Genomic DNA, 14,772 nt, shown 5'->3' on the forward strand with positions numbered 1-14,772 from the left:
TCAGGTCAGGTCGACTTTGGCTGTGCCTCTTCATTCAATTGGCATTTTCGGAGCATTGCTTTGCTGAAATCAATCTTACTGCATTCATTCGGTTCAGAGGTGCTACTACACTACTCGCTCTGTCCCTTTTTGCCCTCACGTTCATCTCTTCTGCCCTCGACAGGTGGCATATCTTACACACAGACTGAGGTATCACAAACCAGGGACGCAAGTTTCACCCCTCTTCTCAGAAAGGGACCCCCTCTATCGGTGTTTGGTGGTGCTTGGTGTGCATGCAGAGAGTACATGTGTGTGTGCCCTTTTCCGGCCTCCCCCCATCCCTTCCACGCTCCTCTGTCAGCCTGGTCGCCTCAAATCATATTGCACTCACTCCAACCCAGACCCAGGACCACCACTCCCACTCCCAGGACCCAGAAACCCCAGCCTAGCAACATCCCCGTCCGTCTCAATCTATCCAACCGGGCAGCACTGGCCAGTTGACCGAAGCTGTTTGTTGCTTGCTGCTGCTTGCTGCGGAGGGTGGTAGCATGGTAGCATTTCCACACCAGTCTTACTCTCTCCCTCCTAGTTGCGGCAACTCTGCCACCACACACACACACAACCAAGCCCAGGCCGCCGACCCTGCCCAGCCATAGCTACATACGATTAGCTGCCGCTGCAAAGTCCTGGACCCAGTTTCCCTCTTACATTGGCAATCCCCCCTTCTCTTTTTCTACTCGAGTCCTCCCCCCCCCTTCAAGAAGTCCTAGGAGTTCCGTCTCTGAAAGTCCTCCCTTATGAGTTCATCCTTGAACTCTCGCTTTAAAGGCCTAGGGTTTGGGAAACGTAAATCCACTGCCAGCATCCCGCCTTCGTCCTCAGACAACATTGCACCTCCGACGAGCGCGACCCCCCCACCTTCAGGTCAAGGCCCATCGGCCATTTCTACCGGCCAACCAGGTCCCCCTCAAATCCAGCAGCAGTTTCCCCGTCCCGGTCCCGCCCCCTCCATCGCCTCCTCGTCGTCGCAACAGAGTCTCCAACAAACCATGAACCATCCTGGCGCTGGCCCTCGACCTCCCAGCTACACTGCAAACTTCAATCCCGGTGGTCCTCCTCCTCCCGTTGGGCGCATGAGCCCGCAAGCTGTCCAAGGCCCAGCTCGTACTCCCCCGTCGCAGATGGTCGGCGGCCCTCCACCTATCAACACAGGCGCTCCCGTTCAAGGCTATCCTCCCCAAATGCAGATGCAACCCGGTGGTCCTCCGCCCATCCAGGGCGGTCCTCCTGGCTACGCTGGGGCGACTGGATATCCTCCACCTGCTCCTCCGCAAAACCAAGGCCCCGGCCTGCAGCAATTCGGTCGGCCAGCTGCTGAAGTCGAGGGCAACAGCCGCAGCAAGGCACAGCTGATTGTCGGAATTGACTTTGTGCGTACTTAACCTCACTATACCGCGTGGTTCGCTCGTCCGCCATAGACTAATGCAATCTTGTAGGGCACCACATTCTCCGGCGTGGCTTTCGCATTTGCTACCAATAACGAGGCCAAGGAAGACATCATTACCGAATGGCCAGGTGCAGGTTCTTATACGAAACAAAAGGTACAGTGCCGCCTGGTAACCCGTATGGCTCGGGAATAAGGCAAAGCTGACTTGGGCGTATTAGATTCCTACCGTGCTCTACTATGACCAGTACCAAAAGGTGGTCGGCTGGGGTCCTGATATCGCCGACGCTCTAGCACCGACCGGTTACCCCAAGCCTGGTGTGCAGAAGGTCGAATGGTTCAAGCTCCAACTTATGCTGTCGGGCAACACATATATCGACCCGATCAACCTGCCACCTCTGCCCCCCGGAAAGTCGGAGATCGACGTCGCGGCCGATTACCTGTTCAAGTTGCGGCAGGCTATGCGAGCTGCCTTGCAGAAGACGTTGGGTGAAGTCTTCAACCGAGAAGAGCGCAACATCCGGTACTATTTGACGGTACCAGCCATTTGGAACGATGCCGGCAAGGCCGCCACCCGTGCTGCTGCCATTCAGGCTGGCTTCTTAAGAGACGAGAACGACAACCGATTGACGTTGGTCAGTGAGCCCGAGGCTGCAGCGTTGTTCTGCTCCAAGACTGGTCTGCTCAACATCAAAGTCCACGATGCAGTCCTTATCGTTGATTGCGGTGGTGGCACTGTCGATTTGATTGCTTACGAAGTCGAGGACGAGAACCCCTTCACAGTAGCAGAGTGCACAGCAGGATCTGGCGACTCCTGCGGCTCGACTGCACTCAACAGGAACTTCAGCAATATCTTGAGAACCAAGATCCGGAAGATGAAGCTTCCCGATGGCTCCAAAACCGCTGGCCGGGTCTATGCCAAATGCATAATGGACTTTGAGAACCGCATCAAAGCTGACTTCCGTAACAACGGTCAGAAATGGGCCGTCGATGTTGGCATCGAGGCCGAGTTCCCCGAGGCTGGCATCGAAGAAGGTTACATGACCTTTACCAACGAAGAGATCTTGCAATGCTTCGAACCCGTCGTTAACCGTATTCTCGAACTCGTGCGAAACCAGATCATTGCTATTCAAGCTCAGAACAGGACACTGCAGAACATCCTGGTTGTGGGTGGATTTGGTGCATCCGAGTACCTCTTCCAGCAAATCAAGCTGCACGTGCCGCCTCAATTCCAGGCCAAGGTCGTCCGACCCATGGACTCGGTCGCTGCCATCGTCAAGGGTGCGGTAACCGCTGGTATTACCGAGCGTGTCGTCACGCATCGTGTTGCCCGTCGTCATTATCTCATGGCGACTCTGCAGCCCTTCAAGGAGGGTTACCACCCCGAAGCTTACCGTGTGCCCTCTCTCGACGGCAAGGATCGTTGCAAGTTCACGAGGCAGATCTTCGTGCAGAAGGGCCAAAAGGTCAAGATCGGGGAGCCTGTCAAGGTCTCCTTCTTCCGTCAAGTTGCCCCCGGGGCCACTCTCATGTACGAAGATATCCTTTATGCCTGTGATGACGATGTCTGCCCAGAGTACACCAAGGATCCTCGTAAGTTACCTCGAATTGGTTATGGTTTGGAACGGCAAGCTAACTGAAAATGTAGGCATCAAGGAAGTGGTCACGCTTACCTCGGATTTGTCTCGCAAGAACCTCGAGAAGGACTTCGAGCGCATGGATACCCCCCAGGGAACCTTCTACAGAGTCTACTTTGACATTTATCTGACTCTGGACGGATCCGAGTTCAGCGCCGAGCTCGTATGCCAAGGAGAAGTGATGGGCCGCTGCCGAGCTCGATTCAGGTAGACCACTGGCCAGTCGGAACCCAAAACCAGCCTTCGCATTTTGTCTGATTTCTTTATTACTGCGGAATGATACCTTGAAAAGAGTGAACGACGTTCTTCGGGCTTACGATGGGTATTCGAGCCATTGGAGTTCAGAGTGTTCATGTGTGTTTGGAATTGCGAAGGATTAATAGCGACTACAAGTACCTAGAGGCTGTCGATTAGCTGGTTCCTGTCTGCTCTTGGGCCCTAGAAGAATGGCCGTGGTTAGCCTACTTATAAGTCGTCCGACAGTTAGCACAGCTTTTGTCTAGAGTCATGATGATACAGTCCTTGCGGGGATTCAAGCAGGATATTATTCGAAATTATGTGAAGCTTCGTGCTATATATTGTCCAGTCGTGGTGCCACCCCCCTGTTTGCTGTACCCTTGTCGCCGTTCTGTTGATGTCTTCTACACAACCCAGCCAGCTCTGGGCTGTTTCTAAGGGGGCGAACGAGTGCAACAATATACAGTGTTGCGTTTTCTGCTGACCTGAGCGCAACGTTGCACATTCAAAAAGTTACTCCGGCGGAGTGTTCCATTCCCCGAGGGGAAGAATAATGATTACAGCTACCTTTATTGCAGATGCTCATGCAGACTGTTGACGAATGCAATCAAACCACTCTTCTCTAGAGATTATTACGATCTGCTTCCACACCAACACCCCACACTCTGAACATTAAGTGGTGCCCTGGAACCTGCGGAGATAGATATTATCTTGAACGCAGACAACTCAGCAAGGAACAACCCATCAGGAATATCGCTGAGGGGTCAATGGGCCGGAATCATACGATCTAGATAGAACCTGCTGCGAGCTTCGGCGTTGATTTCCTTTTGGCTTCTTCCCCTTTTCTTTTTTCCGAAGAGCAAGGACCGGACAAAAGCAACTTGTTTATTCGTTAGCAATACCCCGAATGGGGCGGTCCCCTAAGCCGGATTCGTGGGTCGTGTGGCTGTCGTTTTGGATACATTTCTCCAGAATTCGTCTGCTGGGGCGTGGAGTTTCAATGTTCCATGCTAGATGCGGGCGATGCCGCCATGTTCCGAATATTGCCCACTCGCGGTGTGAAACGGCAGGGCTGCGGGCCATGCTGGAGATCAAATTGTACGCGATCTGCCGGCGGCGTTCGAAGAAAACCCCCGACGGTCCATGGACGGGAACAGGTAGAAGCAGATCTGGTACGGCATACCTAATAACCTTCTTTGGAAAACTGAGTCGCATGATAGCGGTGATAATATCGACGGTTGGCCTATATGCCCATACAATACATCAGGGTAGCACAGCATGGTCCGTCTGCCCGCGGCATATTGTTTGAGGCGTGATGGGTTGTAAGTGGCGTTCGCATCGAAGATCTCAGGCCGCTCCCACTATCGACGAGCCACCAAGCCGTGACCGGCACATTTGCGTGATAGAAGATCACTGTTCCGTATATGCCGGCTGAACGGGGCCAGTGAGGAACATACACCAATTCTTACCTCAGAACTTTGCATGGTCGACTTGGCGTCACTGATGAAGCATTGCATAATGGGATGAGTATGCATCAAGAATGGATCTGCAGAATATCAGACAGACAGCTACTCATACATCAATTTGCCCGCAAATAGGGCTGAAGGAGCGGAGATGCAGTCACCTATGCCTGCTGCCGAGTCTTGACATCGTAAGACTTTGCGGCATATCAACAAGCCAATCATGGCGAGGACGAGCATATTACGACAGGGCCCGGTGAGTGAGGAGTTCAGCTGAGCAGCATCCAGTCGTTCTGTTGCTGCTAAGTACCTGCCCATCCGTACAAGTATAAGCTTGGTGTCATCTTTTTTTTTTTCAATTGCAATCCTTGCTAGGGCCAACCAGAGACTTGGGAACCGGAGGGGCGCGAATCGGGACACTAGGCGCCCTTTTCACATTTCTAGGATCCAACTGCAGGGGACGAGGATGATGATCCTTTGTCGTGAGGCGCGACATCTGGTGACACTTTGGACTTGAGCAGGGAAAGTTCCTAACAAATTACCTAAAGCGAACGCCGGTCTGACAGGAAGGGAGAGCAGGAGGGAAGAAAAGAGGGCGTGCATGGGCTGGCTGGATTCGGCGGTCGGGAATCTCAGTAAGTCCCAGAAAAAAGCGCCGGCCGCGACGTATGGAGAAATGCCCGACCGAGAGAGAAACGTATGCGTACCGGTTGCCGTGTGTTTCTCCCCTTCCCCCTCCCCCTCCTCACAACCCACCTGCCACCCCCCACGGCTTGTCACCCTATAACCCATGTAAGTAGCTGGTAGCGTAAAGGCGTGCGTAGTACTTCTTTACCTAATATACCCCCAGGTATATAGTATATATAGTCCGAAGGTGCCCTTTTCCGCGACTTTGACCCCGAAGTTGCGGGTGGTTCCCAGCTGCCGTCAGTACATAGCCGCCAGTAATCGTCCGATTATCATTGATTCAGTCGCCAAGGGCCCATTCTCCTCTCTTCCAGTATATTTAACGGAGTCGACGGGAAATGTCTCAGTCAATCCGGTGAGGTCAAGGACATGAAAAAGAAGGGAAACGAATAGGAACGGAGCCGAAAAGAAAAGCGTGTGAACAAGAGACGTAACACACACACGCACACACAACGCGCAATTTCGATCCCCGAGTCTCGCCCATTATTCTGCTCTGGTCTTAGGTATTCGATTTGTTGCAGCGGGCTGGTCGCAAAGTCCGTCCGAATGTATTCCAGTCGAGCCGGTTTTGTCATCCCAACAACTGCCACTGGAAAGCATTAATTGATTGTACGGTAGCTCGGTCGGTTCTTGAACGACGACCACCACTTTTTTTTTTTTTTTACCAAGCACCTTCTTTTGGAACTGCCATCCCTGCAATTAAATATACTCTTGCTCTCGCCCTTGACTCTATCCGTCATAGTTCATTGGATTCCCGATATACAATCCCAACTTCAACCAAACTGCAACCACTTTTGAGGCCGGGCGCTATGGAGATTGACACCCAGTCCAAGCCCGAGCCCGAATGTCACCAGAAGGAAGACCAGGAACAACAACAGCAACAACAACAACAACAAAGGCCGAGGGAGCAGCCGTCGCAGCAGCAGCATAAGCCAGATGTGCACATTGATAAGGATGATGACGACGACGACGAGCAAGGACAATCCACATGGGTGGCCTACCTGGAGACGGAGCGGAACCGGCGGTTTGACCCGGTCGACAGCAGCTTCATGAGCATCTTCCGCGACCTGCTGCGCTCCAACGCCGTCCATGCGGCGCACGACGCGGCGCACGCCATCGACCAGGCCTTTGCTGACGGCTGGCTCCCGCAGCGCTCCATGCTCAAGCACGGCGGCGATGAGGGCCTGGCCGACTTCGTGCACCTCGTGTACAACCTCATCTTCGAGCTGGCCCCGCTGCTGGCCCACGACAGCGCCCAGCACGTGCGGCTCTTTGAGCTGCTCGTCGAGCTCCGCAAGCTGCCGCCGCGGTCCTTCAAGCTGAATTCGGTACGTGAGACATTCCTGTTCTTTTTCTCTTGTCTGGTTTCTAGTTATATTGTATCTGTTTCTCCGTTTCCCTTGTCCTAGGCAGAGCTAGGCGCAAATGCGCGCGGGCAAATGCACTACCTATACTCTCAACTACTTACCTATGCGTAATGCGCACAATTGCTGGAGCTGACCCGAATGACAGAATGAGTATATACCATATATCAACGACCCTGACTTCTTCGATGTATTGCATGAGGAGACACGGAATTGCTATCGTACGTAGACCCCAGCTCCTGCTCTTTCTTCCTCCGCCATTCCCGGGCTGTCCGAGTCCCAAAGATGGGATGGCATTGCCCAGCCAAAGGGCACAAACGAAAAGAGAAAAACGACTGGGTGCAACGTTTCACTAACAAGAGGGGCCCACATCCCCGTGGTGCCTTACAGCGGACGACCCGGAAGACACCTCCTCGGCCGCGTTCCGCGAGCAGTGCGAAGCCTGGGTCAACTTCTGTATGTTCAAGGCCCGGTGCGTCGAGGCCGGCATCCTGGACCAGCGGACCAACCCGTACGGCCTGCCGGCGGACCAAATCGTCGAGGGCCTCGAGACGGACCCCCTGCCCGCCGCGCAGGCGGTCCGCGACTGCAAGGTCCTGATCGCGGCACACTACCTGGCCGTTGCGGGCGAGAAGTTCCACGAGCGCCTCATCTTGGTCCCCCGCCGCGCCTTCAACAACAACACCAACACCAACACCAAGGCCGCCGCCGCCATTGCCCTCCACCGCGGCCGCGCCCGCTGGTCGCTCTGGGCCGCCCGCCTCGAGTTCCTCGCGCAGCACGGCGGCCTGAGCGGGCATGTCGTCGAGACACTCCAGATGGCCCGGCGGAGGGTCGTCGCCCTGGAGCCGGTCTTGTTCCCGGGCATGGCCATGCGGCGGTAGGGCGGCCCAAGGTTATTATTCACGATTTACGGGAAGAGGCTGGCGGTTAAGAGGGACGGACGAGTTGATTCTGCTTCCTCGCCTTTTTGCATTCAACCAAAAAATTTGCTCCCATGCGTTTCTGCTCATTCGGTGGTTGGTTACGTTTGATACCATTTCATGAGCAAAGGAGTTACTTTTTCTTTGGTTTTCTGATCTGCTCACCAGTTTTTTCGGTGTTGGTGTTTCAAGGTGGCACAATATATACGAGCGGGCCAGGTGTTATTTGTCATTCTAAGCTTATTATCCAGCGTTCACATGACATTGATGCTATACGTTTTATTGCTACTTGTGCTTATGCTTGTGCTTTGGTGCTCATCCATCTTCTGGACGAGGTAGTCAAGGAGGCGTAACTATTCTGAGCTCATAGGAGTCATACTGTATCGCCAGCATGGTCTTTGTGTGCCTTCGCAAATAAGGCTTACGGACAACGCCAAGCACCATTGTTTTCCCACAAACAACGCATCCTTCCCACACACCTGCGTAGTGCTTACTTCTTAGGGTTACGATATGCGGCCCTGCAGGGACCTAAGTAGCTACCAGGGGCGCTATGCACCACTGCGGCGCAGCGTCGTACTCAGCAGCCAGTAGCGAAAGCCCCAAACACTTCACCGCCTCGTGTGAGCAGCACCATTCTCCTCGCCGAGCGCGGCGGAACGCCCGAGCAGGCTGCTCTCTTCATCCACTTCCCGATTTCCCGGCTGCTGCTTAGCTGCCTCGGCCGTCGAGTGGGCGACTGGGTTCTTCTGCAGCATCACCCAAAGCGCCGCGCCGATGATGAGGGCGGCGCCAATCAGGCTCCAGCCCGACGGGGTCGTGCCCCAGACGATGCGTTCCAGGATCAGGGCAAAGACGAGCTGGGTATACTGTGGAGGGAGCAGAAAAGGTGGGGGTCAGCGATGGTCGGGAACTGCCAATGGTATTCGGGGAGGAAGGGAAAGGAAGGAAATGGACAAACGTACAATGAGATTCGTCGCTCGGCCGGCCTTCTCTCTTTGCAGACCCTCGGTCAGGAGGAACTGGAGCAAGAAACCAGCAACGCCGATGGCGACAAGAAGAAACCTGACGGGAAGAAAATTAGTTACTCGCCCATCGATTTCAAATATGATAAAAAAAAAGGGGTCGGCTTGGAGTCTGGATAGGTAGGTAAGTATACACCGGACATACCATTGCATGCCGTTCTCCGGCAGCTTGAACTCCAGGTCGGGGTGAACAAGGATGATGAGGCACGAGCCGACGGTCGCAAGGACGGCGAAGTAGTTGACGCTGACGAGCGAGTGGGCGCGCTTCCCGATGACGCGGATCGTGGAATAGGCCGCGGCGGCGCCGAAGGTGCCGAGGACACCCAGAAGGACGGCGAGGGAGCGCTCCTCGGGCGTGGCGACCACGGGGGGCACGAAACCGCTGCCGCCGTCCTTGGGGGTCTCGGACGCGAGCCAAAGCGCACTCGCAGCTGCGGTAGGCTCAATTACGTCGTCCGCGGGGAAGAGGAACGTGGGGCGGGCGATGAAGAGCACACCGATGAAGGCGATGAAACCCGCCGAGGCTTCGTTGATGGTGAAGGGTTCCTGCAGTCAGTCTGTTAGGCTCAAGTTGCTATGTTGGACGGGCGGAAAGGGGATGCTTTTAGTGAGTGAGCTTACCCTCAGGGCAATGAAGCAGATGAATGCCGTTACCGTGGGCACGAGGAAGCTGATGACCGTAGAGTCGGAAATGTTCAAGTACGACAACGAGTCTGGGAATCAGGGATGAGCTAGCGCTTTCGTTGTCTGTCTTGAATGATAGTACTCACAGTAAGAGCAAGACAAGCCCATGAACCCCGCTGCACCACGCAAACAGAGAAGGCCCCGGACTTTGCGGTCACCCAGGGGGAAGTCGGGCACCTTCTTGACCCACATGTAGAGCGAGCCCAGGATGGCCGTGGCCAACATCCGCACGAAGATAATCTGCAGGGCATGGAACTTGGTTTCGAAGCCGGTCTCTAGGAGCCTTGTGGTCATCGTCATCTGCCCTCATTCCTTCGCAGTCAGCGGGACTCGTCTTATTGTGTCATGTTTAATGCAGTCTCGGAGAGAGGCGGTGAACGGTGATGGACTGACCAAGGAGGCGAAGACCTCGGCTAGGAACACGAGGAACAGCCCGAAGTTGCGTTCGTGGAATGCCCTCAGTTTCTGCCATACGGTTGTTGCTCCCGGCGCCGACTCCGGTGCCTCGGCTTCCGCCGGCCCAGCATGATGCGCGTCGGGGTCATCGTGGGATGAGCCCGTCGCCGCTGTCGGCGATAGACCAGCGTCCGTGGGGGCTGGGACACCAGCTTGACCTTGGGTACTTCCGTATGCATTCGACATTCTGGTTATGTTGTTATAGGTGTTCAAGATGTTGATTTATAGGAAGAGGCAAGCTTGTTTTTTTTCTCTTCTCCCTGTAAATGTCCAGGGCTGACTAGTGGAGTCCCCGGTTCTCGGTTGGGGGCTCCGGTGTCCACACTCATCCACCCACTAGTAAGCTACCCGACTGCACTACTCTTACCGCTTCCATCTTATTGGTTGCTTGACAAAGTCCTGGCTATACCACTATCCAGGAAGTAAATAGTTTATTGTCAAGATACAGTAGTAATTCTCCCCATTTCTTCACGTAATTCTCCGGGATACCCTCTGAGGACCACCTATAATGCCGTGCAACAATCCAGTTGGTTGTCAAGATGTAGTTGCAAGTTGCCCACTAAGGACCAGGTTCATGGTAGTTGTGAACATCACAAACTTTTGTAGGTAGTGAGTTGGTCGTCGCCTTGTGTATGACAAATGCTACACTCGAGGGGAGATAGTCGAATAATCATTACTTTTCCTAGAACCAACATCAGGCATCTGAGTACATTCAGAGGGCAATGGTGTGATGCGATCTTACGGATTGTGAAAGAGGAGTGAGTGGATGGTGGCACTAGTTGCAACTTCCCTCATTGAATAGACCTTACTTGGCGACTTCCATTCTTCGAGAGAAGTTATAAACCCTTCGCTCGAGCCCACTTGCTAGAACTCTGCCAACTCCTTCACGTTTTTCAGTTGTTCATTGGAAATCATTAACACTGATCCTCACTGTCTACACCTTCAAGGCAAACCAACCTCCCACCACACGCCAAGCACTACATCTTGCATCGTGCCTGCAAAAGCCCTACACGCAACACTCAACATGATGTTCTTCATCACGTTGTTCCTTTCCTTGGCAGTTGCTGTCCTCGCCGGACCCGTTCCGGCACCTGTGGCCTACCGTAACCTCACCCTGCTTGATGGCACCATCAAGACCATTGAGCTCCCTGCCGGCATCACTTTTGTCTCAACGGCCAATGCCACTACCGAGTCTTCCTCTTCCGTCCACGAGAAGCGACTTGATTGGCACCCTGGCAGTGAGAATGACGAGTGCGACGACAGCCAATTCTACACGGACAAGACAACGCTTAGCTCGCCCGAGGTGAACGACTGCAAGTGGATCGCTGACGTCGAGTCTCTTCCCGATAACCAGGTAAGCACAGATGATCCCAAGATATATCTGTCGGTGCGTGGAAACTAAGCCAGCGTGTTTGTTTAGGGCTACTTCCAGGCACATGCCGTCTCGGATTATCCGGACAACGGCGACTGGTGCCGCATGATGTTCCACAACACCTGTGTCTTTGGGACCAAGACGAAGAACATGTGGGGTGCGAAGGTTGGCACCCACGACATCGCCACCGAGGTCTACAACAGCATGGCCAAGAACGGCGACCGGACTCAGATGCAGTGGGAGGGCAGGTTCAAGTGCTGGAACCCGTCAGGGGAGAAGTCCACGGTCGACTGGGCTATCTTCACGAACAAATAGACCTGACCGGCATGAGATTCGCAACCATGGTTGTTGGGGCTGGAAAGCAAGGCAGTCTGGAGAACCTGACTGCGACATGCTGGTATTCTTTGGAGGAAAATACATCGCCTGTCTCTTGGTAGTCGTGGGCAACAAGACGACAGCCATTAGCATTTGCGTTAGACCACTGAACTCTCAAGAACTCCCACCGGGATCCCCTATGCTTATGCCTCTTCTATTGATATGACTGGCTCTTTTGTACATGCGTGCATTGCGTTACATACGATATTTTGGTTATACACTGTGATACACACAGGCAATGAGATTGCTGGGGATGCTTAGCTTGACTTATGTCCGGTGCCAGAAACGAGCAGGATAACACTGCCGAGTTGACGTCTCAGATCCTCCTTCTCGACATCATGGGTATCCTCCACCTCGCCCCAGTTGCCGATCTGCCAATCGACCTCCAAGCTGGCTGCCAAGGCGGCCTCCTCGACACCAAACTTCTTGCTCGCATCACCAAAACTCATGCCGGCGGGGTCCTCACTCCACTCGACGACCAACCTGACGGCGCCCAGCAGGCCCTTGCCGGCCAGCACGCCCCTCTCCAGGCCCGCGAGCTCCCACGCGCTGAGGCCCGTGATCCAGCCCTCGACGATGGCCCGCGTGGCCTCGCTGTGGCTCTTGGGGAAGAGGGAGTCGCCGTCGAGCACGGGCTCGATCTCCACGCCCGGCCAGACCCGGCTCGTCAGGTACCCCACGATCTCCTGGTAGACGCGCTGCTGTGACTCGCGCAGCGACTCCTTGCCCGGGATGACGTCGTAGCTTGCGGGCGGCGGCGCGAAGCAGAGCAGCGTGTCGGTGTCGAGGTACCTCATGACGGTCTTAGCGATGCCCGCGCGCAGGCTCTCGGCCGCGCCCGTGTGGGAAGCCTCGTCGTCCTCGGCGATGTCGAGGGCCCGGCACACCAGGCTCGTCAGCGGGATCAGGTGCTGCCGCGTCGCCTGCTGCACCGACGTCAGCAGGTCCCACTCGAGGGCCAGGGCGCCGGCCAGCATCGGCTTGCTGAGCGGCAGCCGGATGACGGCCTTGGTGGTGGGGTGGCGCAGCGCCCGGGTGTCGAGGTGCACCTCGAGGGCGCCGTCGACCTCTTTCACGTTGACGTCCTTCCAGAAGCGCCGCGGCTTCGGCCGGTCCGCCTGGCCCGGCTGCTTGCTCTTTTTCGACGACTCCTGCTGCTTGCGGATGTCTGAGGCCTGGCGCAGGAGCTCGATCTGGCGCTTGCGGCGCGCGAAGCGCTGGGCCGTGCTGTCGGCGAGGGGGTTCGGAGGGTCGGGCGGGGGGCCGCTGCCGTGGATGGGGGAGACGGTCGCCGGCGCGGCGGGCGTGTGGTGGATTTGCCGCAGGGACAGAATCGTCGTCGTGGTCTTGGTCGGCGCTGGCGGTAGTGGGGTTGTCGGGAACAACATCCGTCCAGACGCCATACGCAGCGCGGTATTTGCCGACGGCCTCATGTTGTCGCCTTGTACTTCTTTCTTCTCTGGTCGGGTAGCCGGAGTTATATGCAGTTGCGAAAGTGTCGAAGCTGGGTTGGCGGAGCTCGACTTTTGCATCCCATGTTTTCTTCTACCAAGCTTGCCCGTCAATTGGATTTTAGCGTCACCGACGGGGCATAGATCTGGGGTCTACTCCTCCGTACCTGCAAATAAGCGGGCCCAAGCTCACTGTGTCTTACATCGAGTACGGGTCATACTTTCCTGTTTTAGGACTCGCAAATAACATCGACAATATCTCACTGTTTCCAGGGAATAGTTACCTTCGGATTTATATACGGATTATATCTTGACTATCATATTCTGAATTGGTATATGACACGAACCCAGCATCACAATATTTCTGCGCAAGAACGCCACAATACGCCTGTATTAGAACGACAGTTTCATTATGGACCATAGCAAATACCCACTACGTGAGATGGACTGACATGACCATCAACAAGGACAATGACACATATTGAACGCATAACAAGAATATCTAACAGCCTCGACGCACCAGTTTATCAGACCTCGGCGGTAGCATCCCTTCTCAGCCGCTAGCCTTCTCTCGGATTGCATCACCTGGTTTTCTTCCATATACCACATACCTAGTACAGTTCAGTCAGTTAGCAAACCCGCACATGGTCGCGGTAGAGGACGAGCTTAGAACAACTCACATAGGGTAGTAAGCCCGCAAAGTCTCGTCCATCATTTCTTTGCGAGCCTTGCCCATCAGCTCTTTGGGTTGCTCCGCCGTCATTCCTGCAATAGGACAGATCTTCACCGATGCCGCCTCCATACCATCAAGCGCACTCCTCTGCGCATATTTCCCAATCAACTTGTCTTCCGGACTCGAGGGCCATGGGTTGTTGGGGCACAAGATCCGTCTCTCCACCACATCGACGAATCCTGCCTCAGCGAACCACTCCTTAAGACGGGGGACAAGTTTAACGTCGCGCCCGATCCGGGCGGCGCCCTCTGCGACAATCTCTTGGAATCGCATCATGGCTGAATGACGCAGCCGTTCGTCCATACTGTCGTCGGCCCCGAGTAGACCCGACGGAGCCCATTCCTGGTACTCGACCCAGCCTCCCGGGGCCAGGCTCTGGAACACTTTTCCCACGATGGCTTTGGGATCGTCAAAGCTGGTAGCCATGTTTCGCAAGTGGATGAGATCAAACATGGTCACTTCACTGGCGCTGCCAAAGTTCCATGGCTCGTCGGCATCTTTGCGGATGAACTTGCAATTCGATGGGATCCGGTCTGCGGGTGGCTGGATCAGGCTCAGATCTATCCCGATGACCTCGGCCTCTGGGTGTTTCTCTGCAAATTGGTTGGCCCAGATGCCGGTGCCTGTTCCAAGATCGAGCACTCGGGCTGGCGCACGAGAGAGGGGGGCCCACGACAGAGCACCCTTCATCAATAAGAGCCAGAGGGCGTGTATGAAATCTGCGGATTAGTTTGCCCGTTCTACCGTCGCAGTTTAAGCTAGGCCTATCTTACCAAGTCGAACTTGCTCGTCCTGGAGCCTTTTTTTAGCTTATGTTGGTATATGAAGGTCACGGTGGCATAACCTACCTCGTCATTCGGTAGAATGTACTCTGACGTTCGTGAGCTCATACATCATAGCATACCTATACGAGGGCCAGACTTACTCCCATCCCTATACCCTTGGAAG

General features: G+C 54.9%; 6 protein-coding genes across 6 annotated transcripts; 3 read left to right on the forward strand and 3 right to left on the reverse strand.

The window, feature by feature from the left end:
• Positions 1-776: 776 nt before the first annotated feature.
• Positions 777-3,271, forward strand: PG985_012147 (heat shock protein 12A; the record flags this gene model as incomplete). The annotated part of the gene is made up of 4 exons (XM_066831914.1): positions 777-1,409; positions 1,476-1,580; positions 1,645-3,016; positions 3,072-3,271. The coding sequence occupies 4 exons, from the start codon at positions 777-779 to the stop codon at positions 3,269-3,271; spliced, it is 2,310 nt and encodes a 769-aa protein (XP_066679964.1).
• Positions 3,272-6,253: 2,982 nt separating this feature from the next.
• PG985_012148 (uncharacterized protein) lies at positions 6,254-7,692 on the forward strand (the record flags this gene model as incomplete). Its single annotated transcript, XM_066831915.1, has 3 exons — positions 6,254-6,772; positions 6,957-7,029; positions 7,199-7,692. 3 exons carry the CDS (start codon positions 6,254-6,256, stop codon positions 7,690-7,692), a joined length of 1,086 nt encoding a protein of 361 aa, XP_066679965.1.
• A 647-nt stretch (positions 7,693-8,339) lies between these two features.
• PG985_012149 (uncharacterized protein) lies at positions 8,340-10,079 on the reverse strand (the record flags this gene model as incomplete). The annotated part of the gene is made up of 6 exons (XM_066831916.1): positions 8,340-8,597; positions 8,694-8,793; positions 8,899-9,299; positions 9,375-9,466; positions 9,524-9,737; positions 9,831-10,079. 6 exons carry the CDS (start codon positions 10,077-10,079, stop codon positions 8,340-8,342), a joined length of 1,314 nt encoding a protein of 437 aa, XP_066679966.1.
• An 838-nt stretch (positions 10,080-10,917) lies between these two features.
• Positions 10,918-11,580, forward strand: PG985_012150 (uncharacterized protein; the record flags this gene model as incomplete). The annotated part of the gene is made up of 2 exons (XM_066831917.1): positions 10,918-11,247; positions 11,314-11,580. The coding sequence occupies 2 exons, from the start codon at positions 10,918-10,920 to the stop codon at positions 11,578-11,580; spliced, it is 597 nt and encodes a 198-aa protein (XP_066679967.1).
• A 317-nt stretch (positions 11,581-11,897) lies between these two features.
• PG985_012151 (ATP12 ATPase family protein) lies at positions 11,898-13,073 on the reverse strand (the record flags this gene model as incomplete). Its single annotated transcript, XM_066831918.1, has 1 exon — positions 11,898-13,073. One exon carries the CDS (start codon positions 13,071-13,073, stop codon positions 11,898-11,900), a length of 1,176 nt encoding a protein of 391 aa, XP_066679968.1.
• Positions 13,074-13,618: 545 nt separating this feature from the next.
• PG985_012152 (methyltransferase domain-containing protein) lies at positions 13,619-14,514 on the reverse strand (the record flags this gene model as incomplete). Its single annotated transcript, XM_066831919.1, has 2 exons — positions 13,619-13,640; positions 13,772-14,514. 2 exons carry the CDS (start codon positions 14,512-14,514, stop codon positions 13,619-13,621), a joined length of 765 nt encoding a protein of 254 aa, XP_066679969.1.
• Between the last annotated feature and the right edge of the window lie 258 nt (positions 14,515-14,772).

This window comes from Apiospora marii (genome assembly GCF_038362585.1).
Source record: "Apiospora marii strain CBS 49790 chromosome Unknown utg000009l_segment0_segment0, whole genome shotgun sequence".
NCBI classification, from domain to species: Eukaryota; Fungi; Ascomycota; class Sordariomycetes; order Amphisphaeriales; family Apiosporaceae; genus Apiospora; species Apiospora marii.